Source organism: Achroia grisella, unplaced genomic scaffold, assembly GCF_030625045.1.
Source record: "Achroia grisella isolate CSIRO2021 unplaced genomic scaffold, CSIRO_AGI_Agris_v1 utg1245, whole genome shotgun sequence".
NCBI classification, from domain to species: Eukaryota; Metazoa; Arthropoda; class Insecta; order Lepidoptera; family Pyralidae; genus Achroia; species Achroia grisella.
The window spans coordinates 1,015,710-1,030,751 of NW_026712606.1; the positions used below are offsets into that span (position 1 = coordinate 1,015,710).

Consider the following 15,042-nt stretch of genomic DNA (forward strand, 5'->3'; position numbering starts at 1 on the left):
GTGAGACTGACTTATGTCTATAGATCTGCCTATATATTGTTTTTAAAATTAAGTTTCAATAGAATTTCCCCTAAAATCAGATTTAAAGTTTTATCTTCGTAACATAGTGTAAAACAAAGTCGTCAGTGCTATCTGTTCGCTTATATCTTTTAAACTACGCAACGGATTTGCAGTGCAGGAGAGTGCAGTTTTCAGCAATAGATAAAGTGATTCAAAAGAAATGTTTGTATGTATGTGTATACAATACATGCGTGTTATAGTATAAGAACAAGCCGAGAAATTCAAAGACTCATTGAAAAGTCGCTAATATAATCATAAATTAGGAGTCGTCATCTCCAGTTTCAATTTAAATAGTTCGTCAGTGACATTACAAAATAAGTAGCGGCATCTATTAGACAGTGTCAGTCCCTACATCAAATTATTATGATATAAAATAAGTGTTTCATTAGAAAATACCACTATTCAATAAAAGATGGCAGTAGAAGTATGATCCACTGCGGGGAAAAGATTTGTGGAAATTATTATCCATAGATTATTGTGTTGTAATAAACTAGTAGTTTGTTAGTAGTTCTCACTCGATCAACTAACTAATAAGTAGATGAGGAAGGCGCTTGAGGTAAGTAACACACCGCGCTTATTCTTGTGTAGTGATTGCTTGCTCATTGTATTCTTCAGATTTAGCACGCCATCCATAAATAGGCGGCAAATCGAAATGACAGTTAGTAACGACTGCTGCTGTCACTGTCATCAATGACAAGTTAATTGATGTGAGTAGATATAATTAATTAATGTCAATTGTAACAACAACTATTAGTACTGATTGTGACTATATTTTCATTTCGTTTAAAATAATGTCCAACTAACAAATGCGGCTTTTATTGCAATTTATGGCAGTATACATTAATAAATAAATGTACGAAAATTGGTTATTACCTAAAGATACGATGCAAACTACCATTAAGGAGTTGCTTGACGCATTGGGGTAAATATCAATTTATTATCGATGACATTTTCAAATGTTTATTCTTTTAAAACCTGAAATTAACTAAAAATGTATGTATTTTAGGTGTAATTTGGAAGCCGACACAGTTTTAGATTACATTCAAAATGATTCTAACTACGGTAATAGTAATCTTTCATCGAAACAAGCAAATGAGTATGCCCAGAGGTTGGCACACAAGGCGACAAACGCCAAAACTTTTCTCAAGAAATATGAAGATTTGAAAAGTCGCAAGTGAGTATAAATAATAATTAGAAGCATTTAAGCTTTCAAGTACATTCCTTTTGTATAGAGCAAATGTATTACATCATGTTCTTAAACATATGTAATTTAATAAAGAGTGAATTTAGTTATTATTATAACTATAAAAAATATGTTTGTCTGTAACTAATATTAAAAGTAATGGTTTATGAACTTTATTATAATGCAATGGCTGCTTCAGGATCCTAGTTTTTGGAATGTTCCACTATAAACATTGTTAAACACAAGTCTACTTTGGCTGAAACTTTCAGTCCTCTAGCTTTCATAGGAAGTGAATGCTTTTGAAATAAAATTGTATTCATTATTTACCACAACTTTGCCTGGTTTCCTGTAACCATGATAATTAAGTGGTAAGTAAATAAAATGTAAAATGAAACCAATAATATATTTATGATGAAAGCCATATAGCTCCTAAACCTAGTAGTGGTTTAGGTTATTGGTTGGCAGATCTACCAACTAAGTCATTTAGAATAAGTCTCTTACAATTGCTTCTCATATTTTATTTTTTTTTTATACTGAAAAGATGGTGGTAAATAAGCGTACGGCCCATCTGATGGTAAATGGTTACCATAGCCTATGGACTCCTGAGACACCAGGTGTATCCCATGCGTGTTGCCAATCTTTAAGAATACTGAAAATACTCTTCTTGAAAAAAAGTTCATGCATTGTTATTCTGTAGGGTAAAAACATTTGGCCTCTTATCTTGTAATATCACTGCTTTATCTCACCCTTCAACCAAAACACAGCTTACAGAGCAAGCTGTTTGGTGGCTGAATTAGGTGACAAATTATTTATTATTAATATTATACTTTTTACAGATGACTATTTAGAAAGTCTATATGTTAAAGACAAATTATGATTTTTGTTTCAATAATTTCCATTGCTATTGTCATATTGTAATCTAATACAACTATTTGTCAGCTAATTCACATTATTCATAATAATTTTAATTTTTTTGTTTTTGCAGCATTGATAATTTGTCGGATTTAATATTACTATTTTATAAGTTGGTCTATGATGAAAAGAAAACAAAATTTACAAAGCCAAAAGTTGCTCCAAAGCCTATTTTGGGTGACAACAAGCATCAGATTACAAAAGAAGATGTACCTCAGGTCTAGTAATGAAATTATAATTTTCCATTATATAGTCTTATGTAATATTAATGATGCATACATTCATTCTTTGTTCACTGCAAAACATCTGAATATATGTACAACATCTTAATATATTTAAGAAATATATAAAAGAAATAAATATATAATTTTTAGAATAAAATAACTGCACAAGATTTAGTACATTGTAGAATTTTCTTAAATATGAAAAAAAAAATGGAAAATGTTGTAGTGTTAAAATTTATGTTATTCATAATAACATTTCAGATCAAAGACAAATTGTTAAAAGCAGTTGATGAAAGCAAGAAACTTGTTATGAAGTCATTTGAGGAGAAAGAATCATCTAAACTTCGGCCCAATTGGTATAGCAGTTTGGACCTTCCCAGTTGGCAGAAGGACCATCCAGCTATGTCTTGGGATTTTCCTAAAGAACCTTTAGCCATTAATGCATCTCTTGGTAAGTTTCAGCTGGCTAACAATGAAGTGCTTACAATATCATTGACAGAGTTTGACCAATAGACAAAATTCTACAATATTTTCAGTCAGTACAATTAACTAAGTTTTTTATCTATTTACACAAGTTAATTATTGACATTGATTTGCCAAATGTTTAAAGTTCTTACTAAAAGTATTCAAAAGATTTTTGTGATTCCATCTCAGTATACCTACATTTAGTACTTGATTATTTATTATCAAGTGTTATATTTAGATTTAAGTATCTATTGTTACTATAGTATGTTAAATTAAATTTAAACTATTTAACAGTAAGCGCACTAATTGCCAATTTCTTAATATATATTTTTTTCATTATATTAGCTGGAGTTCCAATAGTTTCTCAAGAGAATATAATCATAGATGAGCTGCTGTATGTGTTTTCTGGATTTCCCGGCAACTATATTGTCCATCAAACTGTCAAAGATACCTATGATGCCCGTACATTTATCATATCAGATGACCTAGATGATGCCCTGAAGCAGATTGTTCAACAAATGCTGCCACTAGCTTCTAACTATTCTATTGTTAAAAGGTTTATTGAGAATTGCAATATGTGGTCTGGACAAGTGTTACATGCACTAGTTGCTGCTATTGAAATCCTATTAAAGGATTATTATGTAAGTTTCGAACAATTAATATTATAGTATATTTTTGACTACTATATATCCAATAATTATGTGAACAACTGATTCAATACTATCTTGGTATCAAATAGTATCTATCTCATGGCCTTGTTATGACTTATTGTATTACTCTTTAAATATAGGGCTACTTCAGGCATTAAAGTTACATTGAAATTTGAGATAATATTTGAAATATTGTTTATTTTATTTTCAGACAATGATAGCTCAACTGGAAACTGAGCATATGTCAGGTAGCCTAACATTGCAAAAGCTGTGGTATTTTGTATTACCTACTATGCATACGATGCAAGTTCTTGCCGCAATTGTTACTAATATTGGAAAGGTATGGTTAATATTTATTTACAATACCTTAAATTATATAGGTATGGATTGATTGTTGACATTATTCTTTTTTATCACAACAAACGTTGTAATTTTTCTATATAATTATTTAATTTGAGTTCATTTCGTACATGTAAAAATTTTAAGCCTGCAAGTAAGTCATTCATATGAATATTGTGTAATATCATGCATGTGGTTTATTATTTTTTTAAGTAATTTTTATTCTTTTGTCGTTTTTTCGAGACTTTATGTCAGATTATTTTTTGTCTTATTTGTAATTTATTTCTTATAATGAAAACAAAATACAAAGGCAAGATATGTTAAGCTGTTTTTAAAGAAAATGTATTTTGTAATAATAATAATCTCCCAGGAAATTAACACTATCTACTTCCAAGCTAAGCAATGCTTGTGTTACTTGTGCTACATTTGATGGTAAATACCTACATAATATGTAGGAAACAGTCAAACTAATAGAAATGAAAATAATACTGACGTATGTAAAACAAATATTTGTATCGCAAGGAATCGACGAGCGACCATCGAGAGTAAGAGGCGGTGTACAAAACCGCTCAAAGAATAAAACGAGAAAATGAAATTAATTTTAATCGTTACAGAGTGAACTACGCGGGGGCTCTGTTTTAACAGTGCTCCATGATAAAACAAACACGCTGATGGGTGATGCCAGAGCCCAAGAAATATCGTTGTTCCTAACTGAGCGTTCTTGCCGACCTTATCTCAGCATTTTGGATCAGTGGATACATGAAGGCACTATTGTGGATCCCTTTCAAGTAAATACAATTATATATTTATTATACCTACTTGTATACATCTAGTAATAAATATTTAATAAACATAACTAAAATCTATATTTATTCCTATCTCAAAATTGCTCTAACATTTTGGATTGCTTAATTGATAATTCAAATATATAACTTTTCATCGACATTATTTGGGGTCAGCCTAATATGAGTATCATAATAATTATCTTGTAAAGAAGATCATACTATGGTGAAGTCATTCAAGCATAAAATTTGTGCTTGTAATATCGTTTAGCCTCGCTAACTCATAGACAAAATCAGCGCATAGCCAAAACTACATATTAAGTCTTTATTGTTGAAATTTAGAATATACATTTTGATTGATGCTGTAAGTATCCATTAAAAAAGGATTAGTGATAATTAACAATATCACGCATACAACGCCGTGGCATGAAATTTGTGATTGTAAAATCGTTTAACCTGACTAACTATCAGCGCATAGCCAAAACTAGCTTGAGACTTATCTATCTCAATGCTGAAATTTAGAATATAGATTTTTATTTATAATGTAAAAAATATTAATGACAATTGCAATTAAGGACATCACGTATGCAACGTCGCGGGGTAAACTTCTTATCTTTCGTCAAATTTTAGGAATTCATGATTGAAGATAATGAACTAATAAATAAGGAAGAATTACCTGTGGACTATTCTGCTGATTACTGGGAGAAACGTTATAGTATTCAAAGAGATCGAGTGCCCAAATTTCTGGACAAGTTTACTGATATTATTCTGCGAACTGGAAAGTACCTGAATGTGATTAGTCAATGTGGTATGTACCCATTTTTATTAATCATTCTGGACAACTAAGAGAGTTGTCCAGAATAATACTTTATTAATTTCACTCAGCCACATTGCCTGTAAAATGTCGTTTGCGTAGGTACCCGTGTTCATCTATCATGATATCTTAGTCCTCAGGAATGATAACGATTTTCTCTAATGCATTGTCATGTCTGTGGTGCTGTTCATATATATAGATGATGGTTACCACTTACCATCAGATGGTCTATTAGCTTTTTTGCCATTTCATCACAAGTACTGACACTTGTGATATGAGTACAGTAGACAGTTTATAAATAATTAAATACAATTTATTTTGGAAATAAATACATAATATAGATAGAAAACACTATATACCTGTACAAAAATCATTCTCATGAATATAAATGTTTGCATCGTGCAAAGAATTGAACCTCATGAAATCATGGGAATTAATGTGGTGTGCTAAATTGCTAAGCCACTTAGGCTGTACAAGTTAATATTTGTCAACACATTCTTCATAGTCCCATTAATACCTTATACATTACATATAAAATATCTTTGGGTTGTCAATATGTTATTATTTATAGGCAATGCAATAACGAAAACGAACACAGAAGAAATTAAGTACTCTTTGAGAGAACAAAATTATGGTGCCATAATACAAAAAGCATATGCATATGCCAGTAAATCCTTGTTAGAATTGTTGCTGAAAGAATATGATTTGATGGGTAGGCTCAAGTCAGTCAAAAATTACTTTTTAATGAGTCAAGGAGATTTTATTGTACAGTTCATGGATGCTACAGACCAAGAACTTTCTAAAAAGATTGATGATATCATACCATCCAAGTTGGAATCTCTTTTGGGTCTTTGTTTGAGGTAACGTTTTTTTTTATTTCTTTTTAAATTTAAGGACTTTTGTATCATCTAAGTACATGTCAGTCCCATTGTATCCTAAAACTAATCTCTCCATTACCTCAGCAAAAGGTGCATTATATTGTTTGAAGATTACAACTTATTGTTGTTGTGTTTTCGCCGATTTTATAGTTCAACATTAATAGTAATATCGTTGTAAACAGCAGTTTTATTTATATTTAATGTGTAATAAAATTGGCAGTGATTATTTTGGTGCAAATACCTTATAAAATTTATAGTAATATCATGTTTCATTACAATATTGTAATGAAAGGTGAAATAAAACTATCAAATCACATATTATATTAATATAACTAGAAAGTTTACTTATTTCAGACTGTCGGCTGCTAGTCATGACCCATACAATGAAGACATGAGAGTAGAACTCTTGCCATACGATCTCCAGTTTCAAATGTTCAAAATCTTATCTATTGAAACTGAAGATGAAAAAGGTGAGGCATAGTATAATATTAGTGGTTACAAAGGGTATTTGTAGCAACCCTAACCATTTCTATTTGTGTCATTAACAGATTTTAATAAGAAACAGTGTATATATGAACTTTATCAAAGAACTATGTCGCTCATTTGTTTGATTTGTTATCTATTCCTTTGGTTTATCAATTTTCTGTATGTTAGTTGCAGTGTTAATTATTACTTAATTGAAAGAACTTTCTAATTGCAATTCAAATTGGTTACAAAAAGTTTATATTGATGATAATGATGGTTATATTGATATAATAAAAGTTATACACTTTTTGGTTTTTTCAGAATACAAACAAAATAAAGATTGCCTACCTCTAACTGGCATAGAGACATTCTCATTTGGGATGGAAGTGAAGTGGCCAGTCTCACTCATTCTCAACCACAAGGCAATAGCTTGCTACCAGATGATATTCAGGCACCTATTCTATTGTAAACATGTGGAGAGGTTGCTGTGCAGGTAAACTAACTGATATATTAATGACAGTTTGTGAACTTCGTTCTTTGAATGCCATAGAAAAACATGTTATTGCTGTGGACAAATTAACACTATATAGAGCAGAAAGAGATTTAAAATACATAAAAATTACGGTTGCATTTTGGTATATTAAATCGTTCATTTGTAGAGTCATCAATCTATCGTAACATTTTAAATAACCTCTATTATTTACAACGATAACACAACATTATATGCAGACAACTGTGTACAAAACATTCTGGTGTTTCTAAAGAATTTATTATTTATACCCATTTTCAGAGTCTGGCTGAACAATAAAGTGGTGAAGCGTTTTTCTGAGGCGCGCCTGTATGCGGATGCATTCGCACTACGTCAACGCATGCTTAGTTGCATACAACATCTGCAGTATTACATGTGCGTCGAAGTCATTGAGCCATCCTGGTGCCAGCTTATACATAGCTTAGACAAGGTATCATTTTAATTATACTGTAAGGTTACATAGCATAAACGAAATATTTGCTTTGGAAAGTACACACTCTATAACTCAGGAGATAAAAGCTATAATTTCTAAGAATATCCTTCAATTCTAGTTCCTGATAGGCCCAGGCAGTGACTCTAAAATAAGGGCGAGCATAATATATCTATGCAGGTTGCTGTGCTAAAGTTTCTCTGGCACTGAGTAATAGAGACTCTCAGAGATAAATAGACTTTTTGTTCAAATGTATTGAGTAAAATTTAATTCTGTTGAACCGTTTTAAAAAAAGATTGAAAATGGTATATTACAATCATTATTAAAATAATAAAATAAAATCTTACTCAGTCAGTTTGTTATTTGTAATATAAAAATGAAATAATTCACTGTATCAATTTTTTTTCTATACCTTTTAAGAGAAAAGGTATAGAACAAATCTTGACAATTTATTTGACACTATGACATTATTACAGAGTATGCTCTATATTAGCGAATCTTAATATATTTATTGTTTCGCTACATTTATACTGTTGGTGCAAATTTGAGTAATTTTGGAATAAAAATTTACTTTAAAAAAGAAATATTAACATTTTAGTTAAAAAAACAATGATATAATATTGTTTGTTGAACTAAAAAGTGTCTTAAATTTTAGACAGATAGATATATATATATATATTATCTCAGGAAAGAAATAACATTTTATAATTTAATTCATTTGCAGGTCAATAATGTGGATGAAGTGCTTGAACGGCACAATGACTTTTTGGAGTCATGCCTTGGAGATTGCATGCTGACAAGTCCTCAGTTATTAAAAGCGGTTACCACACTATGCCTTGTCTGCGTCCAATTTTGCACCTTCATACAGGTACTATTCTCTCTTTACCTTCATTTCTATGATACTACAGAATAAGAGGCATGACTTGGTACTCCTCTAGAATAACAACGCATGAATGGTGTTATGGGTATCAAATGATAACATAATGTCCGAAGTGTTATTAATGTGTATAGACGACGGTTAAAGCTTACCATCAGGTGAGCCGTCAGCCTATTTGTCGATAAAAAATCGACATGACTATCTGTTTTTTTAGATTTCCAGGGTACCCTAAGAATGTAAGTATCGTTAATCAATTCAATCGTTTGTAATCTTATTGTAAAAGTATGTTAAAAGAGCCAGTTAAATTTATTTTAATACCAAGTTGCAATACAATTTTTTAAATATTTTATGTGTTAGATTTAAATATTTTATTATAAAACATGCTATAAGTTTTGTTTTATTACGACATTTGAAATACATTTAGATTGACTGATTGTATATTATAATCAAAGTAGTCAATTAATTGTATTATTATTATGTCCTGACTGATTCATCAACGCACTGCCAAAGCCACAGGTGTTAGAAATTTCAAATTTTGCCAGAGAATATATTCTATAATAAAAACATCCACTAGAGACGGATTTTTTGGAATAACTGCCCTTTATTGGTAAAATAAGGGATTAGCCGTTGTATGGAAACCCGTCATATTCAAAGTCATAAAATATCATCCGATAATGGAATGCCATCGAGCTTCGAAATAATGCTCTTACAATGCACGAAAAATTTAACAGTAAACGATAACTGAAAGAGTAGGGGAAGATAAATATGAGAAATGGTTTCGAAAGACGCTTTCTATAAAACTATCTTATTCTACAATATTAAATATATTATTTCTTAGCGTTACTTAAACTAGATATCTATAATTTATAATCAAATCTATATATGATACTTGCATATATGATATTTGGTGATGGGAGCTTTTTTTCAATGTTGTTTTTAGTTAATTAAAGTTGATTTAATTAACCACTTACTTAATCAACATTTAGTAACCGTGGTTTCAAATGCATAATAGATATATTTCTAGATTGTAGTCAGATATGCAATATATTATTATTTATGTAAGTATGGCTTGTTATTTATATATCAAGTATAGTTACAATTTTTAACGATAATTTTCTTTATATTTTCTTTTAACGCTACCAAACACGTTAATTGGCAAAAGGAGATGCACAAGTACTTCGTGGATGCAGAGCTTAACAGTATGCTTGGATCAACGTATGACAATACAGACTATAGTGAGGTACCTAACTAGACCAGCTGATGTAAACATTAGTGCACTTAAGTAAATAATAATTGTAATTAAAGCACTAAAAGATCAATCACAACACCCAAAATGAGCATTACCGCACCTGTGGATAAAACGAAAATTTGAACCAATCAACCTGAACTCACATCATCAGGCTTAGTTCAGACGGCCGTTCGATTGGCGCATTTCTTAAGAAGGCGGAGTGTAGCAACTAATGCGCCAATCGAAAGATGTCGGTCAAATAAGCCAGTAGGTACCTGATTGGTTGAATTTTCGCGATATGTTAGTACCATGTAAAGTTACGGTTACATTGCATATTTAGTAAAACTGTGCCCTTAAATTGTTAAATAATGCTTCCATGTAGTATTTGTAAAGGAAAAAAAACATTAATGCTTCTCATACTATTGTTTCATGACTTTTCTGTTTTAGAATTTAACGGTGAGTATTCTTTAATGCTTCTTTAATAAACTACACTTCATCGTTATGTTATTGTGTCCCTTATTGAAACACCACCTCTGAAATTTCAATATGCTGCTTTCATTAAGGCCGTCTTATTGCACTATTAATTACGTGTATTTGTTGTTATGTTACTTCTATGTATCCTGTCTAACTAGTGCAAAGTAATTGGCTGAGAATGCCTATTGTACATTATATTGGTTAACGAATATTAACATAGTCGTCTGTGGGTGGGTAATCCAGGATTAATATGAACTTCTGTTTTTTTTTCATCTATATGTAATATATTATATTTTAGATGTAGCTTCAAATTCGATTATTTATGGACCCATTAGTAATAGGCATAGGTCTTCAAATAACTATTATTCTCAGTTGACCACCTGACGACGAATTGTATATGAGCAGCCTAATTTTCATTTTTATTTATTGAGAGAGATAAAAAGCATTTCCTACTTTTTCGTCATCCCGAATACAGTATGTACATACCTACAATAAATTTGTGCTTATTGGTTGACCTATGAAAGCAAAAAATAACTAGCAAATTCACTTTTGTTTTATGTGCAATAGTAATTATGTACGAGTATATTAGTAAGACATCTAAAATACGCAGTAATATTTAAATGGAAGTGTAAATAATGTGGATTAATTCTTTTCTTATAATATACATAAAAAAGCTTTGGTTATAAAAATACAAATAATCCAATAATACTTATCTATTTGTATTACTCTTAAAATAGGTTTAAAATTGACGGTGTATAGCGATATATTAATACAACGGTACGTGATAGTTTTGGTATTTTAAAATGAAGTATCTACCGCGTACGTAATCATATTATTCTGCCACAAATGTTGCATTATTATGTATATTTATTTATTTTTCTGTATAAAAAATATATATAATGTATATAAAAATAAAAACTGACAAATAATATATATATAGTATGAATATAGTTTATCATGCCCTCAGTATCCACGCCTAGGACATAAAAATTTACTACTTACGATTTGTTTAGACACTTCTATATATTATCTAATTTTTTTTTATTCATTATGGCGTTTTATTACTTCATCCAAATGTAGATGTCGTGACGACCTACATTATATGACATAACTAGCTACTTGCCCCGGCTTCGCCCTGGTGTACATGTATTATACATATAAATCTTCCTCTAGAATCACTCTATCTATTTTTAAAAATCCGCTTCAAAATCCGTTGCATAGTTTTAAAGAGTTAAGTATACATAGGGACGGACAGACAGCGACAGTGACTTTGTTTTATACTAAATAATGATTATAAATATTGTTATGTGAGAACAGCTATTTATTGACAGTCTGCACCTCATTAACAAAATCCTTTGGAACTGTTCTAAACAGATTCAATTGATAATTTATGTGTACATTATCTTTGTTAATTTTTTTATATTTCTGTTTCCAATATTGGGCTGCAGCCTTTTTAAATATGGTTACGAAAGATATTTTTTTGTCGATCAAGAATGGGTATGCTTGAAAGTTTTATATGAGCATAAACTGGTCCAAGCAATTGCACTATTCAATATTCAAATAGGTACATGTCAATAAACTAAATTAACATTATGTTAAATAAACAGAGCACCGGTTGTTGTGGATCCACGACGAGCGGATCGGCGGATTCGTTTTCTCGTTCAGTTTCCCGATACGGTCTACGTTTTACTGCGGCGTTGCTCTCCGTGCTTGCGATAATCGAGAGGATGGCCCGCGATAACAACACTAATAAACTTTTGAATATATCTGCCAGGTATCTCGCATTTATTACTTTTTATAGTCTAATACTATTTATTTAGTACTATAATATTGTTTTTGATTATATTATATAATCAAGAACTGATACGACGGAGGATTGGGACGATATTTGAGAATATATCTTTATTATCAGACAAGATCTCGTTTCAATCTGTATTGATGAAAATTTTAACGAACGGCTGTTCAGCATTATTGAGGGTTTTATTTATATTTGTGCTTGTAATATTAGATCATCTCTGATTGCTGTTTCAGCCGCCAATCAGTGAGCTTTATAAGCCATATTTTGTTTGAACGATGAGCATGTAAATACAGGGTATAGAGGCATGACACCTTAATTATGGCGACTTAGAAAATTTATCGGTCTGGGTATTTTTCTGTTACGTATGTGTATATACAAAAGAAAAAAATTCTAAGTATTTATATTAGTTGACTAGTAACACAAGCTCTGCTTTAACCTTGGGACTAGATGACGTTGTGTGAATTGACCAGGGATATTATTATTATTATTACTTATAAGTTGTCTGAAATGAAGTCAGTATAATTAATTCAATTTAATATTATTTTTAGATTGAACTTCAACACGTACTACGTCAAGCAACTTGAGAAATTCTGTGCGGACGATAAGCTGATGGACAATGATAAGAAAGCCAGCGGCTCCTAGCGACGGGCGGCGCGCACGCGCATGAACCTCGTCACCTCAGTGTGAACATCCATCGTCAACTTCAATGACGCCAAACATTCAAATACGCAAATACTATAGAAACGTGTATATAAAGTTTAAGACATCTTCAGGGTTTGAACAAACATTTGACCCGTGTTGGTTTTTGTGTGCACATTGAAAGTGTTTGAAGTTCAAATGTATGCATGATCTGGTGATATTGTGACTGAAATCTTCGGTAATGAGAGAGTGGTATGAACAAATTGGCAAAACATGGTATGCAGTGAACACTTGCACTTTTATTTGCTCTGACTTGTGTTCAAATGAAAGATCTTCAAATATGTGTTCAAACATTTGAAATATGTTTGGCTCCATAACGCAAATCTCCTTGCCAGACTATATTCGTAAATGATCTTCAAATTTAATAACGTTGCGTTACGTATCTGATATCATATAGTTATTACGTATGAAGTATTTTTTTAACAACAATTTATTTTAATCCCCAGCAATAAATCGTAAATTCGTGGTTATATAGAAATTGTAATCAAATATCACTAATAAAAAGTATACCTACCACAAATTATTTAAAGCCTAAACTTGTTTACAAGTACAGGCTACAGTCGCATAGTACTATTTTTTTAAGGAAATTATTCAAATATGTCTCACGAACTAATTTGTCAATAGGTATAATGTATTTAAAATTAAATAAGAATATATCATAATTATTATTAATGTAGTTATAAAATTGTTCATTGGAATTGGTCATTTATAGAATGGCTATGTTATATGTTATAAAACGTTGGCTATGTTGGCTAAATGTTGGCTATGTTATAAAACGATCAAATTTATGATTTTGAAATAACCTTAATATGGAGTTTAAAATAATATTTTTCACGATAATACTCCTGTAACTTGTCCGTCACACTGTGATTACAAATATGAAAATAATCTCGGAAGTACAAATTATAATATTAACTAATATATACACCATATTCATATACATTGTGCACAATCTCATTATATAATTAAGTCGATTAAATTTACCATAACTCCACTAGTTAATAACATTATTAATAGAATTCCTAAATAACAAAAACTATATGTATTTTTGATAACAAATCGCAATAAGGAAATTAAATTATAATATATAGAAAAGTCTGTTTGAAATTACATTAGGCAAATAATTACGTGAATCAATCATTGGAAACAAATTATTTAATTTTTGCCATATTTTTATATCAGTATTGGTGAAAGCCATAAGTCTATTTTAGCGTTTAAACACACACTGGAAAGTTTTCGTTGAGTATTAGATATAGATCTAGATGTAGTATGTTTTTTTGATGTAATAGGTCGAAATCTATTGTCTTCGTGGTACTGCATGACCACGTTATTCGTAGCCTAACAATGGACGTGGTTCATAATCACATAGTGCGATCGTGAAAATTACTGAGAATGTTTGGCAGTAGAAATAGAAAATATCATGTAATAAATATACAATCTCATATATAATTTCATTTATTAAAAGAATTATCGTGTGTGTTCAATATAGGCACCATGTAGATGAAAGATTGTAGAATAGGTACAAGAAGATATTGTAAATTAAGATCTATAACTAGTTTTCTTCCGGTTTTAGTACATTAGGTAAATATTTCAGATTAATTTGAAGTAATCGTAGATGAATAAAATTTTAGTATAGATTAAATTTTACATTTGTTGTAAAGGGCTGTGCTTTTTAGCCTAATGGTGTAATTAAGCCTCTTTCTCTCATTGTACGCGTTGTTATGCTGTGCCATTTTTACAATTTGATGTTTCTGGTATTGGTGATTTGGAAAAATCTCTCTCGTTGATTTAGTACCCACCTAGTTGTTACTATTATGAATTAGTTACATAAATCTTGGAAATATGTTGTTTTTCAATTTGTTCACTATTAATAGACTGGTTAGTTATCTAGTTATATTAATATTGTTTAAAAATTTTGCGCAGTCAAATCTACTCATTAGTTGTATTATTATTAAAAACTCTCTAACGACTACCAATTAGAGGAGTTATATTGTATTCTTTGTGAATATTTATATACCTACTGTACAGTATCTTCGTCAACACTGTACGTTTCATTGATTATGGAATCTATCATGATTTTATGGAATAGTTTACTCGAGTGTTTGTACCTTATTTTGTCACAATGTGATTATTGTACTTTAACCAAACTATTACTGCTTCATTATAAAATCTCGTAATAATGTTTATATGAGAATAGGTCACAAATCTGCATGGTAAGTACACTAATGATGAATA

General features: G+C 30.4%; 1 protein-coding gene across 2 annotated transcripts; it reads left to right on the forward strand.

The window, feature by feature from the left end:
* The first annotated feature begins 807 nt into the window (after nt 1–807).
* LOC131854815 (gamma-tubulin complex component 2-like) lies at nt 808–13,557 on the forward strand. Of its 2 annotated transcripts, XM_059205980.1 has the most exons (15): nt 808–982; nt 1,067–1,234; nt 2,229–2,373; nt 2,641–2,830; nt 3,190–3,485; nt 3,706–3,834; nt 4,448–4,621; nt 5,246–5,423; nt 6,001–6,289; nt 6,662–6,777; nt 7,094–7,265; nt 7,563–7,731; nt 8,456–8,599; nt 11,918–12,084; nt 12,657–13,557. In XM_059205980.1, the coding sequence occupies exons 1-15, from the start codon at nt 912–914 to the stop codon at nt 12,748–12,750; spliced, it is 2,502 nt and encodes an 833-aa protein (XP_059061963.1). In that variant the 5' UTR covers nt 808–911; the 3' UTR covers nt 12,751–13,557. The 2 variants fall into 2 exon arrangements, with proteins under 2 accessions (XP_059061963.1, XP_059061964.1); XM_059205981.1 differs by lacking the exons at nt 11,918–12,084; nt 12,657–13,557 and adding an exon at nt 9,771–11,121.
* Nucleotides 13,558–15,042: the final 1,485 nt, after the last annotated feature.

Bases quoted from the DNA above. Each gene is read 5' to 3' on its own strand.
- LOC131854815 (XM_059205980.1), top strand. From the start codon at position 912: ATGTACGAAAATTGGTTATTACCTAAAGATACGATGCAAACTACCATT. The intron at 3,835-4,447 runs GTATGGTTAATA...TAATCGTTACAG, and splicing joins TTGTTACTAATATTGGAAAG to AGTGAACTACGCGGGGGCTC. The intron at 4,622-5,245 runs GTAAATACAATT...GTCAAATTTTAG, and splicing joins CTATTGTGGATCCCTTTCAA to GAATTCATGATTGAAGATAA.